The sequence below is a fragment of the Rhineura floridana genome, chromosome 2, assembly GCF_030035675.1.
Source record: "Rhineura floridana isolate rRhiFlo1 chromosome 2, rRhiFlo1.hap2, whole genome shotgun sequence".
Taxonomy (NCBI): Eukaryota; Metazoa; Chordata; class Lepidosauria; order Squamata; family Rhineuridae; genus Rhineura; species Rhineura floridana.
In genome coordinates, this window is record NC_084481.1 from 101,486,050 (window position 1) to 101,508,054 (window position 22,005).

Here is a 22,005-nt window from a genome sequence, read left to right on the forward strand (position 1 = left end):
GGGCCGGATGGGCTCCCATTACCCCTCTTATTAACGCCCCCCTCCAATATCGACCTTAAGTTTGAGCGTACACACAGGGTGTGTGTGATATATTTACCCTTCCATTGAAACAGCAAAGGGCTGCTTCAAATAGCGTTAAGACCCCCACACAACCCCTCGCTCCCGTTGTGGAGAAAAATTATATTACTATCTGTCTTTCAAGGGAAATGTCTTAAAGGCGGTTGCTCTCCCTCTCTTTGAGCCCTTCAGACCCCAGCCCAGAGTAGCTGAGATCAGCATTGTTATTGCTACGACATTCCCGAGGCCCACCTCGCTTTCCTGCTGGGCTTAACACTTGTGTTTTGCCCTTCCTTCTCTCATACGATACGCGAATTGTGTAAACCTGTGCATGCGCCTTGTGCCTGAAGGCCAAAGAAAGGCGAGAGGGGAAGCGAGAAGGGTTGAGGAGAACTTTGTAAACCTTTGCTCCGTTGCCGTTTGGTTTCTCCGGGGAAAGAAGTTCCGCATAACATCCCTCACTCCGGAACCGGGGACGGGCTGCAAATGCGAATGCAACCTCTGTGGCTTCATGAGGTTATTCTCACTAAGGAAAGGGGAGGAATGGTTGGCTTAGAATAAACACGTGTCTTATCTCTTCCACTGGTCGCTGGTTTCAGCGAATTGTATTGCTTTTACTCCGTCAGTGCTTCTCACTGTATATACGCAGATTGCCATGTGCGGGGGCCCCCAAAGTGTGGGTCTGGGGGCAACTGCCCCGCTTCCCAGTGCCTAGGAGTGGTACTGGTGGTGACCTTGCTGCCTCTGATCCCGGGAGTAACTTACAATCATAATGACTAGTAGCCATTGATAGCCTTGTCCTCCGTGAACTTGTCTAATCCCTTTTCAAGGCGTGTATTATTTGGGGGCCATCACTACATCCTGTGATAGAAAAAGTCCATAGCTTAATTGTGTACTTCTAGAATTGTTTTTATTTCTAGTACCCCATTGGGGCTAAGAAAGCAAGGGTTGAGAATATAGCCTTTTCCCCAAATCCAGTACTTGCTTCAGATGGTAATAACATTCATGTGGTTGTGCTGGGGAAGTCTTGTTGCACTTCAAAGATCTTTTTCATGAGGGAAAAGGAGGCTAAAGTCACATATGCATGGAACTACGGGAGACAGAGCGAACCCAAAACAGAAAAAAACTATGGACTATAAGAGCTTCTATACACAGTCTTAGGAAAGTCATGTAATCATTCTGTATTCCTGTTTCCTTTTATCATAAGACCCTTTCATGCTTCCTAACATTACTGCTAAGCGTGATGGTAGCAATAATACAGCTCAGAAATTGCCTCACTAAAGGTGCCCTTCCAGGGGTGGGAGATGGGAGGGAGGGCTGGGCTGCTGTTTTTGGTGCCACAATGATAGCCTCTTCCACTGCTGATCCTGCTGGTCTGTGTGGACTTGCCATGATTCAAACAGGTATTGCCACACCTTCCTTAGCCCAAATACGTGGTTTGTGGGGGTTTAATTCTCTCAATCAGTGTGCTAATCATTCACCATAACATTGATTCACCTGGAAAAAGCCGATACTGTAAGCAGTTTGGTCTGATTTTGCATTTTGAGGTTTTACTATAATTCAATCTGGTTCAAGATCAGTTTGATCCAGGCTTTGGTTGGGACTTCTACATGGTACAAAGCAGAGTAGAGCCCTGCATTATTAACTTGAAATCAGGTGTCAAAGTTAAGTAAACTTCTGTTTTGTTGTACTAAGGAGGGATGTGAACTTGAGTCAAGGGCTTTTGTGAATGCCCTACAACCTGTACCCAGATAGGTAAAATCTTTGCATGTACTGTGGGCTTACATGTCGTATGCCATCCCTTTTGCATGAAATCCGTAAGAGCTTAAGGAGTAAGGGTTGCTATGGTCTTGATTTTAACTTGCAAGTGTGATGTGGTTCTTATGTATTATTGAAAACAATAATTTTCTCAAGTCACTGAAATGTCTTCTGCATAAGAAAGTTTTTTTAAAAAAACACTGAACAGGTTCTATGCAACTCATTTTGCAAACATTTATATTTCAGACACATAAAAACAGGGAGACAGGCCATAAATAAGTCTCTGTTCCAGCAGAGTCTTGTAACTCTCTTCTAGATATATACTGGTGTACTTTTTCACCCACTTTTCTGTGTCTTTCCAGTACTGTAGTAGTTCAGGAGGAGGCTTTCCCTAGACAAATCTGAAACTTGGATGTATACAGAGATACTTCCCTACAAAAGGTGGTGTGGTTATTCTGTTGTGGGGTGAGGTGAGCTCTGTTCTCCCCCCTCCTCCTTCACATGACACGTGTACCTGTCTGAATCTAGCACTGATCTAGATAGGCTTTCAGCTTTTATTTAATAAAAACCAGATGATGGCTTGTTTTATTTGGTTCGGTGTCTTTTTTTTATTTTAAGCCAGTTCATTGTGGTTGGTTTTTAACTTGGATCATTGCTCTTGTCGGGGGGCAGTGGCATTATAACTGGCACAAGAGCCAGCCAGTCAGCACTCTGCATAGCTGGATTATGCTGTAAATGGGAAGAACTAGTTACTCCTGACCTCGGTTCTCTGAGGAAAGTTGTACCCCTTACCAAAATGAAGTAGATGAAGATCCACAGTGGACTCGCCATTCAAATTATGTATATTTGTGCTCACGTTTGGTGAGAGAACCTGGCTGACTGCTAGTCAGGTTAGAGAGCAGCATTGATCTTTTCAAAATGTATACTTTCCTGGTTCATTTCTAATTACCTTTTGTGAGTATATTTCTGGATTAGAATAATAATAATAATAATAATAATAATAATAATGTATGTTTATTTATAACACCCCTTCTACCAAATGGTGGCACACCAAACATATACAATTAAAATAACAGTACATGAAATAATATAACTCCTCCTAATATCAACCATCGTCATAAAAGGCACCTAACGCCATGAAACAGAAAATCTATTGGTAAATACTGGTGAAAACATTCTGGCCTTGGGTGGCATGAGCAGGTTTTTAGCACCAATTGTGTTCAGTTAAGACAGATGTGTTCTTGTAGCTCACTCCCAAATGCTAACACTACCCCATTAACACTTTTAGCTGCTTGGATATAAACTATTTCTTTTTAACGCCATGGACTGGTGCAATCTGGGGTCATGTTAATGCTGCTTGCAAGCCTATATAGCATGTATTTCTGCAATGTGGTGATGCCCTTTGACATTCATGCTATCTTGCCGCGGGGGAGTAAATGGCCTTCTGATAAGAGAAGTCCCGACTTCTTCCTGTGGAGAGACAGAGCAGGAGAGAAACATTATAGTGCTCCAGCCAGGAGGATCGCTGAATCAGGACTGATTTTGGAGCTGTTCTGCTTTGGACAAATGTGTGTTTGCTTAGACGCTTGAGAGCTTTGCCAGCTGGCCATATAAGAATGGCCAGTTGGCTTTGTCCCATCTCTTCATAATAACAGTGGTACTATGGGCAGCCGAAGCATGGGCAAGCTTCTGAGTACATAAGGGAAAAGCATTTGAAGGACCTTACCTTTCAACATGGCAAATGTCCAACAGGATTCTTGGGTCTGCTGTGAGCCTGGGATGGAAAAAAGACACCACCATAAGATATACAAAATATATCTAACACTAGTTTCTTTTCCTCCCAAGGATAATATACTAGACTAGTCATAGAAGAGTTTTATGTGTTTGGCTCTCAGTATTATCAAACTTCTTGAAACTTTTCCAAAATGAATTTACTTGCCTGCTGAAGAAAAGCCCCTATGTACTGAGATTCAGGTTTTTATAATTTGGATTTAAAAAAATTAAAATCAGTCTCCTACGTCTGCTGAATTCCTTGTTTGTTTCTGTTTGTGGTGTTGCTACGCTTTGTTATACATATGTAACAATAAATATAGTTAACGTAATTTTGATTTTAGTAAATGTTAATAAATTACTAATTCCATCCTGTGGAACACTCTCTTCTGGAGAGATTCGGCAGGCATCCTCGCTTTTGACTTTCAGGCAACTCTTGAAGACATCTTTATGCCAACAGGCATTTGTAGCTGTTTAATTTTTGTTTCAAGTCACCTTAATTATTATTTTTATTTTTTAAATAGTGTTCTATGTTTTAACATTGTCAGTCACTCTGATATTTTATGATATGGTGGTATAGAAATATTTCTATAAGTAAATAATAAGCTGAAACATTATACAGCCATGAGAGTAGCTGTATATTATACAGATTTTTCATATTCTGCCATGTTAAATTGAAAATAGCTCTCATGCCATTCTGCTGCTTCCCATAAGCTAATTTCAAAACAAAATCTTACAAAACTTGTAGTCCTGAACTCAGAAACACTTGCTTAGTAACCCTCTAGGTTTTCATGGTGATACACAAAACACTCAAAGAGAATCCAGACTTTAAACTCCAAAACATGAGTAAAAAAATCTAGACCCCTGTTGGACTTTTTTCTGTCATTGTTCTCATAATGTGTTGAAATTAATTTAAAATCAGCTATGTTCACAGAGTACCTGTAATCCTATTACTGACCTTGTCCCATACTCTGACCTTCATCTTCGACAGTTTAAAGTAAAAAAAAAATATGCATGGCTGATTTTAATTAATTTAAGAAAATTATCATTGGAGTCTATGATAGTGCAGACATGCTCAGTAAGAACTGTCAGTGTTCTAAAAGCCAGACTAACAGCTGTTTGGCTTGGCTAATCAGGGGGCCACACACACGCCAAACATTTATTCCACTTTAAACAGTCATGGTTTCTCCCAAATAATCCTGGGAAGTGTAGTTTGTGAAGGGTGCTGAGAGTTGTTAGGAGATTCCTATTCTCCCTGATAGAGCTCCAGTGGCCAGAGTGGTTTAACTGTGACCCCTTCTTCTGGTGATTGTAACTCTGTGAGGGGAATGGGGAGTCTCCTAGCAACTCTCAGCACCCTTCTACACTACACTGCCCAGGAATCCTTAGGGGGAAGCCATGATTGTTTACAGTGAAAAAATGTCTTGCATGAGTGTAGCCAGGGACAGCTTTGGTTTAAATTTGGGTGGGAGACTACATGTGTCTGCTGTAGAGTAAAAAAGTGGGAGAAATGCCCCAAAATAATGATGCTGTTAACAATATTTTCTTTTTTGAAAGGAAACAGGCTTTCCCTCTGCCCAGTGCCCACCTACCCAATCTCCTAGCCTCCCTTCTCCTCCTTTCCTTCCTCCCGCTTGTACAAATTTGATAGAACTGTTGGCTATATGTACATTCTTAAACCGCAAGGGTTTTTTGCCTGTTAGTGAATATATATATATATATGTCAAAGTTTTGCCAATTGTTCCATCTCACTGGTCAGAACACTAGAAGCTAGAAGCTTCTAATGTTTTATTAGTGAGTTTTATTACTCACTATACAATGAAATAGAATGATGCTGCCTGCATGTTTTGTCACATATCTCTTTGGCAAAAGGACATGAGATGTACCTTTGTAACGAAAGCCAAAAATGTAAGGAAACAGGCTGGAATATCCCTTAGGCATCCCCTGAATTCCTCCATGTCTATGGCCTTGTACTGTCTTCATTCAGAGCACAAATGGAATGACTGATCAAGGCTTGAGGAACATTCAGGGAGATGGGGATGTTTTTGTGCAGCCTTATTTGGTTATTCATGTGCCCCAAATTAATCTACTGTCTGTCTTTTTAGATCCTCACCTTCTTCGAACCATGACTCCTGAGAATATGTGCCATGTGACTCCCCCTTCCCGAATGGAGCATCCCCCTCCTCCACCACCACCTCCACCATCCCACCTCCAGGGCCCGCCACCGCCACCTCACCCACACCAGCAGCAACACAGCCATCACTATCCTAGCATGCAGCGGGACATGTACATGAAGGCCGAGCCTCTGATGCCTCCATTCACTATTGGACAGGGCATTTCACCTGGAGATCTCCACCATGCTCAGCAGACACAGATGCTTCACCAGCTACTGCAGCAGCATGGAGCAGAGTAAGTCCTTGGGACACGGGTGGACAAGGTAGAGAAGAGTGTAATCATTCTTTGAATCCTTGGGCCTCCTTAGGCTTGCGCTGATCCTTTCGTACTGTAATAGTAGACATATGTGGTTTAGTAGTTAGAGTGTTGGACTAGGTAGGACCTAGGAGACCAGGGTCAAATCCCTACTCAACCATGACGTTCACTGGGTGGCCTTAGGCCAGTCACTTTCTCGCAGCCTAACCTATCTTTCACAGGGTTGCTGTGAGGATAAAATGCAAAGGGGAGAACCATGTACCACACCTTGGAACTCCTTGCAGGTAAAGCAGGATATAAATAAGATAAATAAAAAAAAATAAAAATGATAGAGAAAGTTTAGACGTGTAACTAAGGTTCAGAGGTTGCTATTGTGTTGCGTGTATAGTAGGAGGCTGAAGGATGATCATGGTGACTAATATGATGGGACTATGTGAGGGGAATATGATATGATATGATGTGGAAGCGCAGTTGCCATTGGAAGTGTTGAGAACAATGAAGTTCTCTTGCAGCACTGAAGAACCCAAGGAGAGGGCTTTGCCCTTTCTTCCCACCAAAGAAATACTCAAATTGTAGTATGTTGAGGGAACTGATGGAGATCTGATGGAGTTCTCTTGTTTCCCTCACAGGACTGTCTCTTAGGTTCCTCGGGGAAAGGAAATTCTTATTATACTTACTTATGGTGTGGAAATGCCCATACTTCTGTTAGAATGCTGTTTTTCCCCCCTGTGTTGTCTAGATTTGGGAGGGTGTTGCCCTAGAGAGTCACCTATGAGTCTTTCTGGCATTTCCCCAGTCCCTCTAATCAAGCAGCTCTTCTTAAACCACTGTCAGAAATGCATAGCAATTCATCGACTCTGTGGAACGCAGGTTAACTAGCTCCCCACTCAGTTTAACTCCACGGAAACCTCACAAAACTTGATTCCCAGATTATGCTAAAACTAGGAATCAGGAAGGAGTGTAAAAGGATATAAAAACAATGAGGATAAGAGAAGAAAGGATCAGTATTGGTTGCCAAGACAACAAAAACATAAAGCACATGTTATTTTTAACCATCCTGCAAAGACTTGAAGCTAGGAATTTAGAATTTATTGAACCTCCATCCATTATACCAGTGCCCATCTGTGTTCTGAAACAAGACAGCACAATTTTTCTCTCTTTATCATTACCCCTCCCCCAGAATTCCTCCCCAAGCGATGCCTCGCGTGACTCCTTTTATTTTCTGCCAAAGTCAGGAAATCTAACCATAACTAATTCTCCCTAAGGTACTGCCACTTGCTAGGGCAATCACAGAAGACATCAGAAGGCCACCTAATCCAACTCTCTGTTGCATCACAGGGGCTCTCCATCCATACCCCTCTTCTTTCCCCAAATCAAACCTGTTGGGCCACACATTCTAGACACCAGTATGCCACAACTGCATGTAATAGATAGCACAGTCCCAGCACTAATACTTCTAGATCATGGGGGTGCCATGTCAGATTTAATTACTGGAGGCAAAGCCATCGACAAGGTTTAAAAGTTTGATCTTGGACATATTCAGAATTATTTTGCTAAAAAAAGTTTAAAAAGTAACTTTTTATAACTCATTCCTACTATAGCAATGGTAGTGCCACACACACACATTGCTTTTAAAGCAAAGAGATTTGTGCCCTTGGCATGCCTACCAAGTAAGTAGACCCCTTTAATTGTTTAAAACATTAGCTAATAATGGCTGACCTAGAGAATACACACAGATGCATGCAACGCACCCCTAATGCCTCAGCCCTTTTTTCCCCTTCCAGAACAAACAGCTTCCAGAGGGGGCATTGTGAGGAGGAGAGGTGGGTGGGCACTGATGGGATACTTAACTGTTTCCACCCACTGGTTCTACAATCCAAACATGCATTTGGAACTGTGGTGGGGAGGGGGACGTAGTTGTGTGTGTGTGTGGGGAGAAGAAATGTATTTGCTTCATATTGCACTCCATAGAAGCTGCTTTTACTGAAGAGGCATACCATACATCAAACTGTAGTTGGGGCGTAAATGATTAAAATACATCTCCATACAAAAGGAATACTTGCACACAGAAAGCTAGCATGTGAGAGAAACATGTTCTGCTGCAGTAGTCTTCATCTGGGACCCACCTTTATCTGAAACTTGTGTCATGAGATGCATTTATTGATTTTTTTAAAACTATAGATGTGTATGATGGTAACATGCTGCTGGTGCAACACATCTAGGTCAGGCAACAACTCACTTGTGAGTTCCATCCACCAGGAGAAGTCCAGTTTTCTAGCTTAGTCTTTTCTTGTGACATTCTAGTTTTGCATATGCAGGGATTTGAAAAAGAAATTGGTAAGGAGGAGAATTCAGTCGCACACGTCCCCTTCAGTCTCAAGTGGTGCAGCCTTAGACACAGACATACCACCTTAGTGACCTAAGAACCAGCCTGCTAGTTGTCATCTTCCCTCATGGGGCATGTGAGGACAGAGGGAGGGAATGTCTGTGTCAGTTTGGAACCAACATCTAAATTCAGAACCAAATTGAACAGAAAGGAACTTGTGATTGACTCTTTATACCATAGAAATATGGGAGAGCCTGGTTGATACTTGCCTCCTGTCCCCACGCGAATCCTTTGCCCCACTTTTCTTACTGTTATGGGAGATATGAAGCTGGACTGTTCTTACTGTCTCTTTTCTGTGTTTGGTCCCCACAGACTTCCAGTGCACCCTGCCAAAAAGAGGAAACACTCGGAGTCACCCCCCAATACTCTCAATACCCAGATGCTTAATGGGATGATAAAGCAAGAGCCGGGTACGGGGTCTGTGCCACTGAACCCTGACAGAGTCCAGACACCACCTTGGCATCAGCAGGGGGCACTCTCACCAGGTATGTGGTCTTTGTCCCCACTTCCTTACAGTCACATCAGCGTCCAGATGCTGTTCATGTTTCACAAGGGGAAGAGTTCCACAGAACGGGTGCATGGGAAGGGAAACTCCAAAGAGGAATTGGCAGTGGGTCTCTGGGAAGAATGAAAAATGCTTTTTATTCCTTGGTTACAAAAACAAAGAAACAAGAAGTCATGAGATGTGTCACGTGGTGAGAGAGGCATGAGGAGGTGAGATAAGAATAAGTATTTCACTTCTAGCAGGAGGGGGAAAGCTTGCATGAGGTGTAGGCTTATGTAAATACACAATTTTCCTATTGCTGCAGGCCTGATTCAGGACAATGACAGCTTGAATGGCTCCTACCTAGATCCCAACTACCAGTCTATAAAATGGCAGCCGCATCAGCAGAACAAGTGGGCGACTCTATATGATGCCAACTACAAGGAGCTGTGAGTAGAGATCATATATATGAAAACTCCTCTGCATGCCAGCTCAGAGAAAGATGCTTTAGCAGGTTTACCTTGATATTTGCTCAGAAGCGTCACAGCTCTTGTTAAATCCACATTTAGCCCCTAAAGGAGTTGGAGGTTGGTGTATATAGCTGTAAGAACAGCCTCACAACTTTAAACCTTTTTAAATTGCCATTTTACATGCACAATTTTAATAGTAATATTGTTTATTACTTATTAACCACTCACAATTATTAGGTGATTTACAAAGTACATTAAAAATAAAATTGCTGTGCCTGTGGATGTAAAATTGACACAAACAAACATGGAAAAGGGAAAGAAAGATTTGAGGAAAAGGTGACAAAACTAAGTAGATACAGCAGAAGAAACAACAAGATCACTTGGGGAGTGCAATCTTGAACGGATGTATTGACTTTTTTATATAAAAATAAAAGCACACTAGGCTTTTGCTCCTGCACCAACACTATTCGGTTGTTCATTTATTTCTGAAATGTAGATTACACTTCTCCCAAATTATTGCATTCTTGGCTTTTCCTCAGGTGTCATCCTGGTTTTTTTGAGATCTTTGGATTTTAGTCATTTTTAGACTTTCTATTGCAAGTCACTTGAGGTCTAAACTGACGTAGCGTTGTTCTCTCCCCTGATTTAGAGGTGTGGCTTGTGATGTGTGGTGATTTGCCTCTCTCTACTATCTGACCACCCCTTGACAATTACTTTTTTAAAAATGCTGCCCCTTTGCTATGAAATTCCTAGAATTGAAACTATGGTGCAGCAGTGAGCAACCTCTGGCCCATGGGGCTAATTAGGCCCAATATGGGTCCCAGTGTGGCCCACAAGGCTGTTCTCCACACCTACTGTTCCATACCTGTATGTGACATCAGGATGGGGCAGGTTTAGACAGGGCCACAAAGGAACAATTGGGAGCTTTAAGTGAATTAATGAGGACACAAAGCTATAACACTGCAGATTATACTTGTCGTATGGATGGGGCCATAGTGTGTGCAGCTTCGCTGTAAGTGCTGCTGTGCTTATGCTCCTTGTGATGGGAAAAAACCTTCTCCCTTTTTCTTGCCAGTGAGTAGTAGTTAGTGTCTCCTCTCCCTCCCCTCCTCTCTCTTTCTGGCGGAGCAGGAGCAACTGCAACATGGGGTGCTTTTTTCTGAGTAAGGGTGGATGGTTTCCATGACAGCAAGCACTCACAGGGTAGGAAGAGGGGAGTGAAGTTTATCCAGCAAAGGTGCCCCTTCTTAAGAAGGCAATCCATTCTGTTGCTTGTACAGTGAAGTAAAATAATCTTTCTCTTGGCCTCTGGAAGCACCCAGAGCAAGAAGACAGCAAATGTCAAGAAATTCCAATGGGAGAAGACAAAACAAAGGGTTGAGGAAAAGTAGGTTTGGAAATTGAATGATAAAGTGATAAAGGAGAGTGTGTGCATTTTTCAAACAGATAGGCAAACAAACAAACAAACGATAAAATGGAAAGAAGAGTACACAGAGAAAGGAGCAAACTGAGAGTAACAGACAAAGCCAAGAAAATCAGAAGTGTAAGAAAAGAAATTTAAAAAAATGGTTCTTGCATCAAAGATAAATTTGAAAGAAGCATACAAAGGGTGTGATACCTTTTAATAGGTCTAGTATCTGTTGGGGTTGGCTTTAGTAAAAGATAAAGGCAACACCTGTTAGCCAGAGCCATGTTATACTGAATGATTATTATCAACAACAGTGTACATGACATTTTATAAGCAAAATTATATACGGTAAGATCAAATACAGAATGAGTGGATGTCCATTTCCTGTCCTTGGGAACAGAGAAAACTAGGAAGCTGCCTAATATCAAGTCAGACCCACTAGTCCATCACTGTATAGTCTACTCTGACTGGCAGCAGCTCTCCAGGGTTTCAGACAGCAAGTCTCTCCTGGAAATGCTAAGGATTGAATCTGGGACCTTCTGCATGCAAGGCAGATGCTCTACCACTGAGCTATGGCTCTTCCCCTTCTGCAGCCCCAAAATCTATATCAGAGGCTTTGGACACCCTCTGGAGCAGATGTTTGGGGGGGCATGGGGTGGTAGATGGGGGAGGAGAAACTGGAAGTCCCTTTCTGCAAGTGGATTCCTGTTGTGCAAGTGGGCGGACATTATTAGATGTCATTCATGCGCTCTTGCCCTGAGGAGCTTAGAATCTAAATCTAGGCTAGGATGGTGGTGAAAGTCAGTAAAGAGAAAGGAGGCAATGGTAACAAGAAGCCAGTGCATGCAAATGTAGTTGCCTATTCTAAGACTAGTTTTACCAGTGTAAATTTTAGATGACACATTTCAAAATGTGTGTTTAAAAGGATTTCTGGGAGTTGGGAGGAGAGCTTGCCTCTACAGCCACAATAACTTTTTCCATCTCTTTAAAGAAAACAAAAGTTTTCCATGAAAGCTTGGTTTGGCTAGAAGATACAATGGGATTTGCGGAGGACCTGCTAGAGGAGAAAAGTGTTAGAGGGACAGAAAATGGGGGGGGGGAGATGGGGAGAGCAAACAAGGAGGAAAGGACAATGAGAAGTGGCATTTAAAAGGTTAGCAGGAACAAGGATAATGTAAACAAGCAAGTCAAAGATGGTGAGACTTTAGAATCACTGGAAATGGAGGAAAGAAAAGGGAGAGAAAGAGAACAGAGAGATTTTAAATGTGTTTGTTTTTAAAGGCTACAAGCCCCCTTGGAGGCTCATATGAGCCAGAAGGCAGTATGTGGGTAAGAGAGCCTAGAAGGGCATCCAGGGAAGCTGGCACGAAGGAGCTATGGGAAACAGAGCACATTAGAGCAGTGGGAGAACTGAAGAACTCATAGGAAGGCTTGGTGACCACCTAAGGGGTACCTGGAATGGGACAAAGGGAAGCTATGGCAGCCGCATAAGGTGAAAGCAAGAGGCTGGGAGAAGCAAGTGAACATGGCTTCCAGGGTGAAAGAGAGACAAATGTTTAAAGGGGGGGAGGGATAAACAGCTGCAGATCCTCCCTGCATTCCAGAAAGGTGATAGAGAACTGGCATGCAGCCGGATAGATTCCAGGAATTGCCTACTCTCAAGAACGCTCCCCGCCCCTTGGTTTCCTTAAAGTTTGTATCTCCTAATTTCCCCATTTTGGGAGACAAGGAAGGGTACCAAATAAAATGAGATTATTATCTGGCTTCATGAGAGCAATGTGGAAAGGGCCAGTGATTTATGCTAAAGCCAGCTGTGGCGTCAGAGGGAGTCTGCCCTTGGATGGCCTAGGATGCCTACGCAGAGCACGCTGACTAGGGCTGTCCTCTCAAGGTCTTGCAGAAGGTAATTTATCTGAGTCCCTTCAGTGTATAATATAATGGGAGAGGAAGAGAATATTTATTTACTGCACCATAAGAACATAAGCCAAGAGCCTACTAGATCAGACCAAAGGCCTATGTAGTCTCATAGTGGTCATCCGGGTCCTCGTGAGAAGCTGACAGGCCAGATCTGAGGGCAGAAGCAGGGCTCCTTCTGTTTCTGGAGATAGTCTATATAGCTGTCATGACCAGCAGCCATTGATAGTCTTCTCTTTTATGAGTTTGTCTAATCCCCTTTTAAAGCCTTCTAAGTTGGTGGCCATCGCCATAATGGGTGGAAGTAAATTCTGCAGTTTTAACTCTGCACCATGTAAAGAAGTACTTTTGACCATCCTTAGTCTCCCACTGTTCAGTTCCATTGGATAGTCTGAATTCTAATATAATGGGGGGGGGGAGAGGCTTCCCGCCCCCATTATTCTAGAACTCAGTATACTGGGGGGGGGGAGCTTCTCTCTCCCCCCTTTTCCATACAACACATAATTTATAAACCTCTGTTGCAGATGTTTCTCAGCTTTTTTAAACCCCTGCCCCCTTTTAGCTAGCATAAAAATTCCATGCCTCCCCCTTTAAACCTGGGGAGTAGTGAATAATAATGCTGAACTACTGCGCAGTCGTGATGAAGTGCAAATCACGTAATAAGTTGTGTACGGTCTTCTCACCTTCCGAACATAACATTCCATACTTTTGTATTTTAATATTGTTAATTTTTTACTTACATTGTAACATATTTTTTGGAAACGTTCATGCCCCCCAACAAGATCTCCATATGCACCCCCTGGTTGAGAAACACTGTTCTATAGTTTCCCCTCTTACCTATAAGACTATAATAGTCCAAATCCCCCCCCCTGTTATAATCTTTCCCCAAAAGTTCCATCCCTTGATCATTTGTGTTGCCCTTTTCTGCACCTTTTCCTTTTTGAGTTGTGGCAATCAGAACTGTACACAGCATTCCAAGTGCAGTTACACCATAGATTTGTATAAAAGCATTACAACACATGTCGGCAACTTGGATGACTTCAGTGCATTCAAGGCTCCCTTCCCCCCTCCAGTTTTCCAAGTTTACATTTGCTTACATTAAACTTCATTTGGCATTTAATTGTCTATTCACGCAGTTTGGGTTGAGCCTTTTGGAGTTCATTGCAGTCCCTTTTTGTTTTTACCACTCTGAACAATTTGGTATCTGCACTTTGCAATCTGACTGCTCATTCCTAACTCCAAATCATTACTGAACTTGTTTAAAAGCATCTGTCCCAGTATAGATCCTGAGGGACTGCACTTATTGCATCCCTCCATTGTGAGCATGGTTCATTCATTCCTGCTCTTTGCTTCGTGTTCTTTCACCTGATGCTGAATCATAAGAAGACCCATCCTCTTATCCCATTAAATTTATCTGTGCCTTTAAATATGCACAAATTGCCAGTGCAAGTGGCTTAATTCAGATCAGGACCCTAGTGGGAGGACTAGGGGGGCTTTAATCCATACCTTCCACTGTGTCTCAGTCTGGATCAGGTCCTCACTTGTGCAATTTGGAGGGGAAAAAACTCCCATTCACTCCAGTAGGGGCTTTTTTCCCCTATACGAATTGAATGTGTGGGCTCCCGTTCCAGATGGGGACCATAGATTAAACCATCCCACCCCCTATGCTAGAATCCCAATCAGGATGGGCTGCCACATTTGCAGTTGGTGTATAAAAAAACTGCACTTAAAGGCACAGATACAGAATTAACATAATGTCTAGTTTGGCCCCAAAAGTCCAAGTATACAGTGTCTGCTAGATTATCCCTGTCCACATGCTTGTTCACGCTCTCAGCAAATTCTAAAAGGCCAATGAGGCAGGACTTAGCTTTGTAGAAACCATTCTGAATCTTCTTCAACAAGGCTTGTTCCATATGCTCAATTATTTTATTTTTAGAAAAGCTGTCACTCAGTTTACATAGGTCAGATATAAAGCTAGCTGGCCTATAAGTTCCTCAATCCTTTTTTAAAAAATGGTGTTACATTGGCTCCTTACAAATCCTCTTAATGCAGAGGCTGCTGTTTAGGACAAGTTATGTATTTGATCAATTTTTATTTTGAGTTTTTTTTAAGAACTCTCAGGTGAATACCATCTGGACCCAGTGATTTGTTAATATCTAATTAGTCAATAAGGCCTAGAACTTCATCTTATCATAATATTTGCCTCTGTTCTTCAGTCAGTTTAGGCATCAGTATCTGCCCTAAGAATTCACTCATTTTTGCTATTTCCTTATCTTCCTTTAGCCATCAAATGATCCAGCCATCCTCCTAGCTGAGTTTAAGTTGGTCTTCGGATTTAAGTGAGATGCTCCTCAAATCCTCTTTTCTTCCTTATTATTGTTTGATTTGTTTGCATTTATTTTGTCAAAGTTTCTGTTCCCATTTGTTGTCCTCATTTGGGCAAGACTTCTGTTTTCTATTTTCATTTTCTTCCATTTTCTGAAGGAAACCTTCTTGCCTCTAGTCTGTCAGCTTCTTTGACTATATTTGTTTACTTCACTGGCATTCTCGGAGGAGGATGACTAAGATGACTTGGTTAGCTTTCAACGTAACCATTTCCCAGGAACATTTCATGGGCATGTTCCAGCTGTAGGTGGAATGTGTTTGGCAACCCCCACTGTTCGCAGTGAGGTGAAATCCTGCAAAGCAATCACTTTCATAATAATTAATTTGGGTAATCTCTCCCCCAATAAAAATAATCCTGTACTTTTACAAACTGAAAGCTCCCATCCTCCCTGTTACCCCTGAAATAGATACAGAAGGAAACATTTTAAAAATGCATATGTTAATTCTTCAGTTTTGCTGAGAAAGTAAGAATTTGTGGCCCAAATACTGTACAACCACGAGAGTGGCTATATACTATAGCCAGCTTGGATTTTTCATATTCTGCCATGTTAAATTGAAAATACTCCCCAATGCCATTTGCTGCTTCCCATAAGCTCATTTCAGAACAAAATCTTATAAAACATATAGTCTTGAACTCAGAAACGCTTGCTTAGTAACCCTCTAAGTTCTCTTAGCGATACACAAAACAATTCAGAGTTCAAAGTCTAAAACAAGAGTAAAATAATCCAGACCCCTGTTGGACATTTTTCTATCAGTGGTCTCGTAATTTGTTGAAATTAATTAAAAATCAGCTATGTTCACAGAGAATCTGTAATCCTATTACTGACCTTGCCCCATATTCTGACTTTCATCTTCTGCAGTTTAAAAGTAAAAAAAAAAAAGCATGGCTGATTTTTAATTAATTTCAGGAATTTATCATTGGAGTCTATGATAGTACAGCCATACTCAGTAAAAATCAACTGTCAGTGTTCTAAAAGCCAGACTAACAGCACTTTGGCTTGGCTAATCGGGGCCACATCCATGTCAGACATTTTTTCCACTTTAAACAGTCATGGTTTCCCCCAAAGAATCCTGGGAAGTGTAGCTTGTGAAGGGTGCTGAGAGATTCCCCTAACAGAGCTTCAGTGGCCAGAGTGGTTTAACAGTCAGCCCTTCTTCTGGTGATTGTAGCTCTGTGAGGGGAGTGGGGAGTCTCCTAACAACTCTCAGCACCCTTCACAAACTACACTGCCCAGGATTATTTGAGGGAAGCCATGACTGCATAAAGTGAAATAAATGTCTGGTGTGGATGTGGCCAGGGACAGCTTTAGTTTAAATTTAGGTGGGAGACTATATGTATCTTGTTATAGAATAAAAGGTTTGGGGAAACCCTGAAAAATAATGATACTGTTAACAATGTTTTCCTTATGGAAAGGAAAGGGGCTTTTCCTCTGCCTGGTGCCCACTCACTTAATCTCCTCCCCTTGCTCCCCCTAGCCCTACCCTTACCCTTGCTCCCCCTAGCCCTACCCTTACCCTTGCTCCCCTCCTCCCCCTCCCTACCCCTCCTCCCCCTCCCTACCCCTCCTCCCCCTCCCTACCCCTCCATCAGTTTCACCTATCCTAAGCATGATTGCACAAGAGTAAATCCCATTCAACTCGAGGACGTGGACAAGGTGCTTGGACAGGTACGTGCAACCACTTCGGTACTGGATCCTTGCCCCTCCTGGCTGATAAAAACTAGCAGGAATGGAACAGGTAGCTGGGCCAAGGAAGTGATAAATGCCTCTTTACGAGAGGGAGTGGTCCCGGGCTGTCTGAAAGAGGCAGTGGTGAGACCACTCCTGAAAAAGCCTTCCTTGGACCCAGACAATTTTAACAGCTACAGGCCAGTGGCAAATGTTCCATTCCTGGGCAAGGTCTTGGAACGGGTGGTTGCTGGCCAGCTCCAGGCGCTATTGGATGAAACTGATTATCTAGATCCATTTCAATCGGGTTTTAGGCCCGGTTTTGGCACCGAGACAGCCTTGGTCGCCCTGTACGATGACCTATGTCGGGAAAGAGACAGAGGGAGTGTAACTCTGTTGATTCTCCTTGATCTCTCAGCGGCTTTTGATACCATCGACCATGGTATCCTTCTGGAGAGGCTCGCGGAGTTGGGAGTTGGAGGTACTGCTTGGCAGTGGTTCCGCTCCTACTTGGCGGGTCGTCTCCAGAAGGTAGTGCTTGGGGAACATTGCTCGACACCGCGGGCTCTCCAATATGGGGTCCCGCAGGGGTCAGTTTTGTCCCCCCTGCTTTTTAATATCTACATGAAGCCGTTGGGAGAGGTCATCAGCAGTTTTGGAGTGCGTTGTCATCAGTATGCTGATGACACGCAGCTCTACTTCTCCTTTTCATCTTCTTCAGGTGAGGCTGTCGATTTGCTGAACCGTTGCCTGGCCGCGACAATGGACTGGATGAGAGTTAACAAACTGAAGCTCAATCCAGACAAAACTGAGATGCTGTTGGTGGACGGGTTCTCTGATCGGATGGTGGATATATACCCTGTCCTGGACGGGGTTACACTCCCCCTAAAGGACCGGGTTCGTAGTCTGGGAGTCTTTTTAGACTCTTCCCTCTCACTTGAGGCTCAAGTAGCCTCGGTGGTTAGGAATGCGTTTTACCAACTTCGGTTGGTAGCCCAGCTACGTCCCTATTTGAGTAAAGAGGACCTTACATCAGTGGTACATGCTCTGGTAACCTCACGTTTGGATTACTGTAATGCGCTTTACGTAGGGCTACCTTTGAAGACAGTTCGGAAGCTACAACTAGTGCAAAATGCGGCGGCCAGATTGCTGACAAGGACCAAGCGGTCCGAGCATATAACACCTGTTCTGGCCAGCTTGCACTGGTTGCCAATATGTTTCCGGGCTAGATTCAAAGCGTTGGTATTAACCTATAAAGCCTTATACGGTGCGGGACCACGATACCTTGCGGAACGCCTCTTCCGATATGAACCGGCCCATGCACTACGTTCTGCTACGAAGGCCCTCCTCCGGGTTCCAACTCACAGGGAGGCCCGGAGGGTGATGACAAGATCTAGGGCCTTCTCAGTGGTGGCCCCCGAACTATGGAACAGTCTCCCTGAGGAAGTACGCCTGGCGCCGACTCTGCTCTCCTTCCGGCGCCAGGTCAAAACCTTCCTATTCTCTGAAGCATTTTAAGTTACATTGATCTAATTTTAAAAATGTTTATTGTATTGTTGATTGTATTTTAGTATTATTTTGTTATTCATTGTATTTTTATGCTGTTTTATGTTCACCGCCCAGAGAGCTATTGCTAGTCGGGCGGTATATAAATTTAATAAATAATAATAATAATAATAATAATAATAATAATAATGAGTATGCAAATGATCAAACATGCCTTTCCCTTCCCTCTTCCCTTCTCCTCCCCATGTCCCCATTCCAGCTCTCCCTCCTCCCCCATGATTCCAGGGGAATAAATCCCATTGAACTCAATAAGCGTGCAAATGATCAATCCATTCTTAGCAGACTTGCACAGAATACCATTTCTTACCTCCTGGATTAAAAAGCAGAGAAATTCATTAATAGTTAAAAAAAAAAAAACCCTTGCAGTTTAAGAATGTACTTACAGCCAACAGATATTACTATCAAACTTTAAAAAGCAGGGAAATTGGGCAGCTATAATGAATGCACCAGGGGAGCAGGAGACCTGACCTCTTCTCTGAGATATTGTACTGCTCTACAAATTTGTAAAAATGCAAACACAATTTGGGTTGGTCTTTCATAGTCCAATCTACTTCCTGTGTAGCTTGGAAGAATTTGGTAACATGCCTCTGAGCATATGGTGAGTGGTGGCAACACCTGCAATCAGGACTACATCTCCAAAGATGGATAATTACATTTTTTGTGTTTGTTGGTATTCTTAACTCTGCTTTTTTCCTGTGTTACTACTGTTTCTACAGAGAATGTAACCTAGAAAATTATATTTCGCTCATTATTCATCCTAGAAATCTGTATCACATTTATTTTTATTAATTTCAAAGCCTTTTTATTAGTCAGTGTCATATGATGGTGAAGACAGCCTTTTGTGTTTCAAACTGGAAGTCATATTCTATTTCTATTTTGGGGTTATTAACAGTTGAATCTGAAACTGCAGTTTGATGTAAAATCAGACTTAACATGTTGCTACTTAAGCAATGACTCTAGCTGTTGGGAAAAAAACAAACTTGGCCTGCCCAAGGTGCATGTTTTCAGCCTGCTATGCTTAAACCACTCCACTTAAGGAAGGGTGGGTATGGTCAATTAAAAACATAGAGCACCCTTTGAAATTAACTAGAATATATTTTACCTCCTACTGTGGCTGAAATAGATAGGAAGGAAGGGGGCTGCATTAATGTAGCCACAGCATGCTTGTAATGTAGTCCCTCTGTGCTTTAAACAAATGTTCTCTGCCCCTCCTGTGTAGGCTTCTGGTTCTCTGTAGATTGGCCAAAATCTCATTTCTCTTGCCTTACAGAAATTTTCTTTTCATGTTCTTATGGGGTGTTGCAGGGCACTAATCTATCCCCAAATATATTTCATTATCTATATGAAGCCATTGGGAGCTGTCATCTAGGGATTTGGAGCACAATGTCGTCAGTATGCAGATGACACCCATCTGAATCAGGAGAGGCCGTTCAGATACTGAACCACTCTCTGGAAATAGTGATGGCTAGAAGAGGACCAATAAACTGAAGCGAAATCCTGACAAGACAGAGGTCCTGTGGATCAGTGATGCTCAGGTTCAGGAACTGGGATGCTGGCATGTTGCAGATGAGGTAGCACTCTCCCTGAGAAAGGAGATAGATAGTATAGGGGTACTCTTTGATTCTAATCTGATGTTAGAGGCACAATGGCCTCAGTGGTGAGGAGTGCTTATGCCCTGGTATGACTGGTTCATCAGCTACAGCTATTCGTGAACTGAGAGAGTTTGACCTCAGTGATCCATGCTCTAATAACCTTCCAGATAGATCACTGCAATGCATTCAACATGGGACTACCCTTGAAGATAATTCAGAAGCTGGAGCTAATGCAGAATGCCACTGTCTACATTGTACAGTACAGTAAGATTTCACCCCTATCCACTTCACTGGCTGCCTGCGAGCCACTGGGCCCAATCCAAGGTGTTACTACAAGTGTACAAAGCTCTAAATGACTTGGGATCCAAGTATTTGAAAGCTTGCCTTCTCCAGTACTTTCTGACCCAAAATTTGTGATCTGGGGGAGAGGCCCTACTCATGGCCCCACAAGTAGGAATAGTAGGAAGAACAGGAACCGCAAATGAAGCATTTTTAGTGGTGGTCTCTCATCTGTGGAGCTCCCTCTCAAGGGAAATCAAGCAGTCCCCCTCTTTACCTACTTTTCAGGAAACACATACAAACTTTTTTTAAAAATCCAGGCTTTTGGCTGATAGTTTAAGGTTCTAGTTTTGGTGTACAAAGCCCCATACAGCTTGGGACCAGGATACCTGAAAGACCCAGTCGATCACTGCGCTCTGCAGGTGAGGGCCTCCTGCAGATACCATCTTATCTGGAGGTCCATTCTGCACAACATAGGAAACAAACCTTTAGTGTGGTGGCACCTATCCTTTGGAATTCTGTCCCCTTAAATATTAGACAGGTGCCATCTCTGTTATCTTTTGGGTGTCTACTGAAGACCTTCCTCTTCAACAAGCCTTTTAAGGAGAGACCTTATCTCAGTCTGCATCTGTGTTGGAGTTGCTTTTTAATATGTTTTTAAACCTTTTTTTAAAAAATATGTTTTTAAACCTTTTTTAAAAAGTTTTTAAAGAAGTTTTGTTTTAACATACTTTAAAGTCTGTTTTTATGGTGTTTTAAAGTGTTTTTAGTGCATTTGTTTGCCGCCCTTGGTTCCTACTGGGAGGAAGGACAGAATATAAACCTAATAAATAAATATATAAATAGTTTGTATTTTGCTGGTTTTAACAGCTATCTGTAAGATATTATAAAGTTCTTGTGAACTATTTTATGTAATTTTATTGTTGCTTTTGAGCCATCCTGAACTCCCTTTGGAAAGGAAGGACAGGCTATACATTTGAAATAAAAAATAAATTTTAATTGATGTCATCTTGAATCTTATTCCTTGGGCTGCTCATGTATTGTGTAAAACCCATGGATTAGCTGTGTGCATGAGCTACAAGCGAAGCCTTGAGCTCACATGCTTCCCTCCCCATTCTCCTCTGCTCTCATCCTCTCACATGGTCAGGAGGAGGTTTTCACTAGTGTTTGCTTTTGGTTTCAAATAATCCTGGCTTTTTGTTGTAAGATCCAGCAATTGTGATTTAAAACCAACTTCAACCAGTTTCAAAACAACAAGCCAGCTTCAAACCCCAGAGTTTAACTAACCAGAGCTTGTTTTAAAGCAAAATCTCTGGTTCATACACAACAAGAAGCCAAGATTATTTGAAAATGAAAGTAAATGCCAGTGATGTCCATAAGAATGAGCTTTATAGCTCAGTGGTAGAGCATCTGCTTTGCATACGGAAGATCCCATGTTCAATCCCTGGTATCTCCAGGTTATGTTGGAGAAGACCCCTGCCTGAAACCCTGGAAAGCCACTACCAGTCAGCGTAGACCAGTGGTTCCCAAACATTTTTCCCCACGGACCACTTGAACATTCTTGATGGTCTTGGCAGACCAGTTAATGTTTTTTCTGCCTGTTGTGGCAATGGTAATGCACTGTGCTAGATACTCTATGATTTTTAATTGTATTTTTATTGCTTCTTTTATTTCATATGTTGTATTTTATTGTATTACAATTTCTATTCCATAGAATTGAAGTTGCAATACAATCAAATACAATATAAGAGATAAAAGAAGCAATGCAAATTAAAAATCAGTATGAATATTTAATGCAGACATGCCATGGACTACGTGAATGAAGCTCATGGACCACAG

At 42.4% G+C, this 22,005-nt stretch overlaps 1 protein-coding gene across 5 annotated transcripts in view; it reads left to right on the forward strand.

The window, feature by feature from the left end:
• MYRF (myelin regulatory factor) overlaps positions 1-22,005 on the forward strand; it is a 144,581-nt gene that overhangs the window by 73,378 nt on the left and 49,198 nt on the right. For all 5 annotated transcript variants that reach the window (XM_061609820.1, XM_061609821.1, XM_061609822.1 and 2 more), the window contains 3 exons: positions 5,691-5,994; positions 8,714-8,886; positions 9,211-9,334. In XM_061609820.1, the coding sequence (XP_061465804.1) occupies positions 5,691-5,994; positions 8,714-8,886; positions 9,211-9,334 (601 nt within the window). The remainder of the gene's footprint in view (positions 1-5,690; positions 5,995-8,713; positions 8,887-9,210; positions 9,335-22,005) is intronic.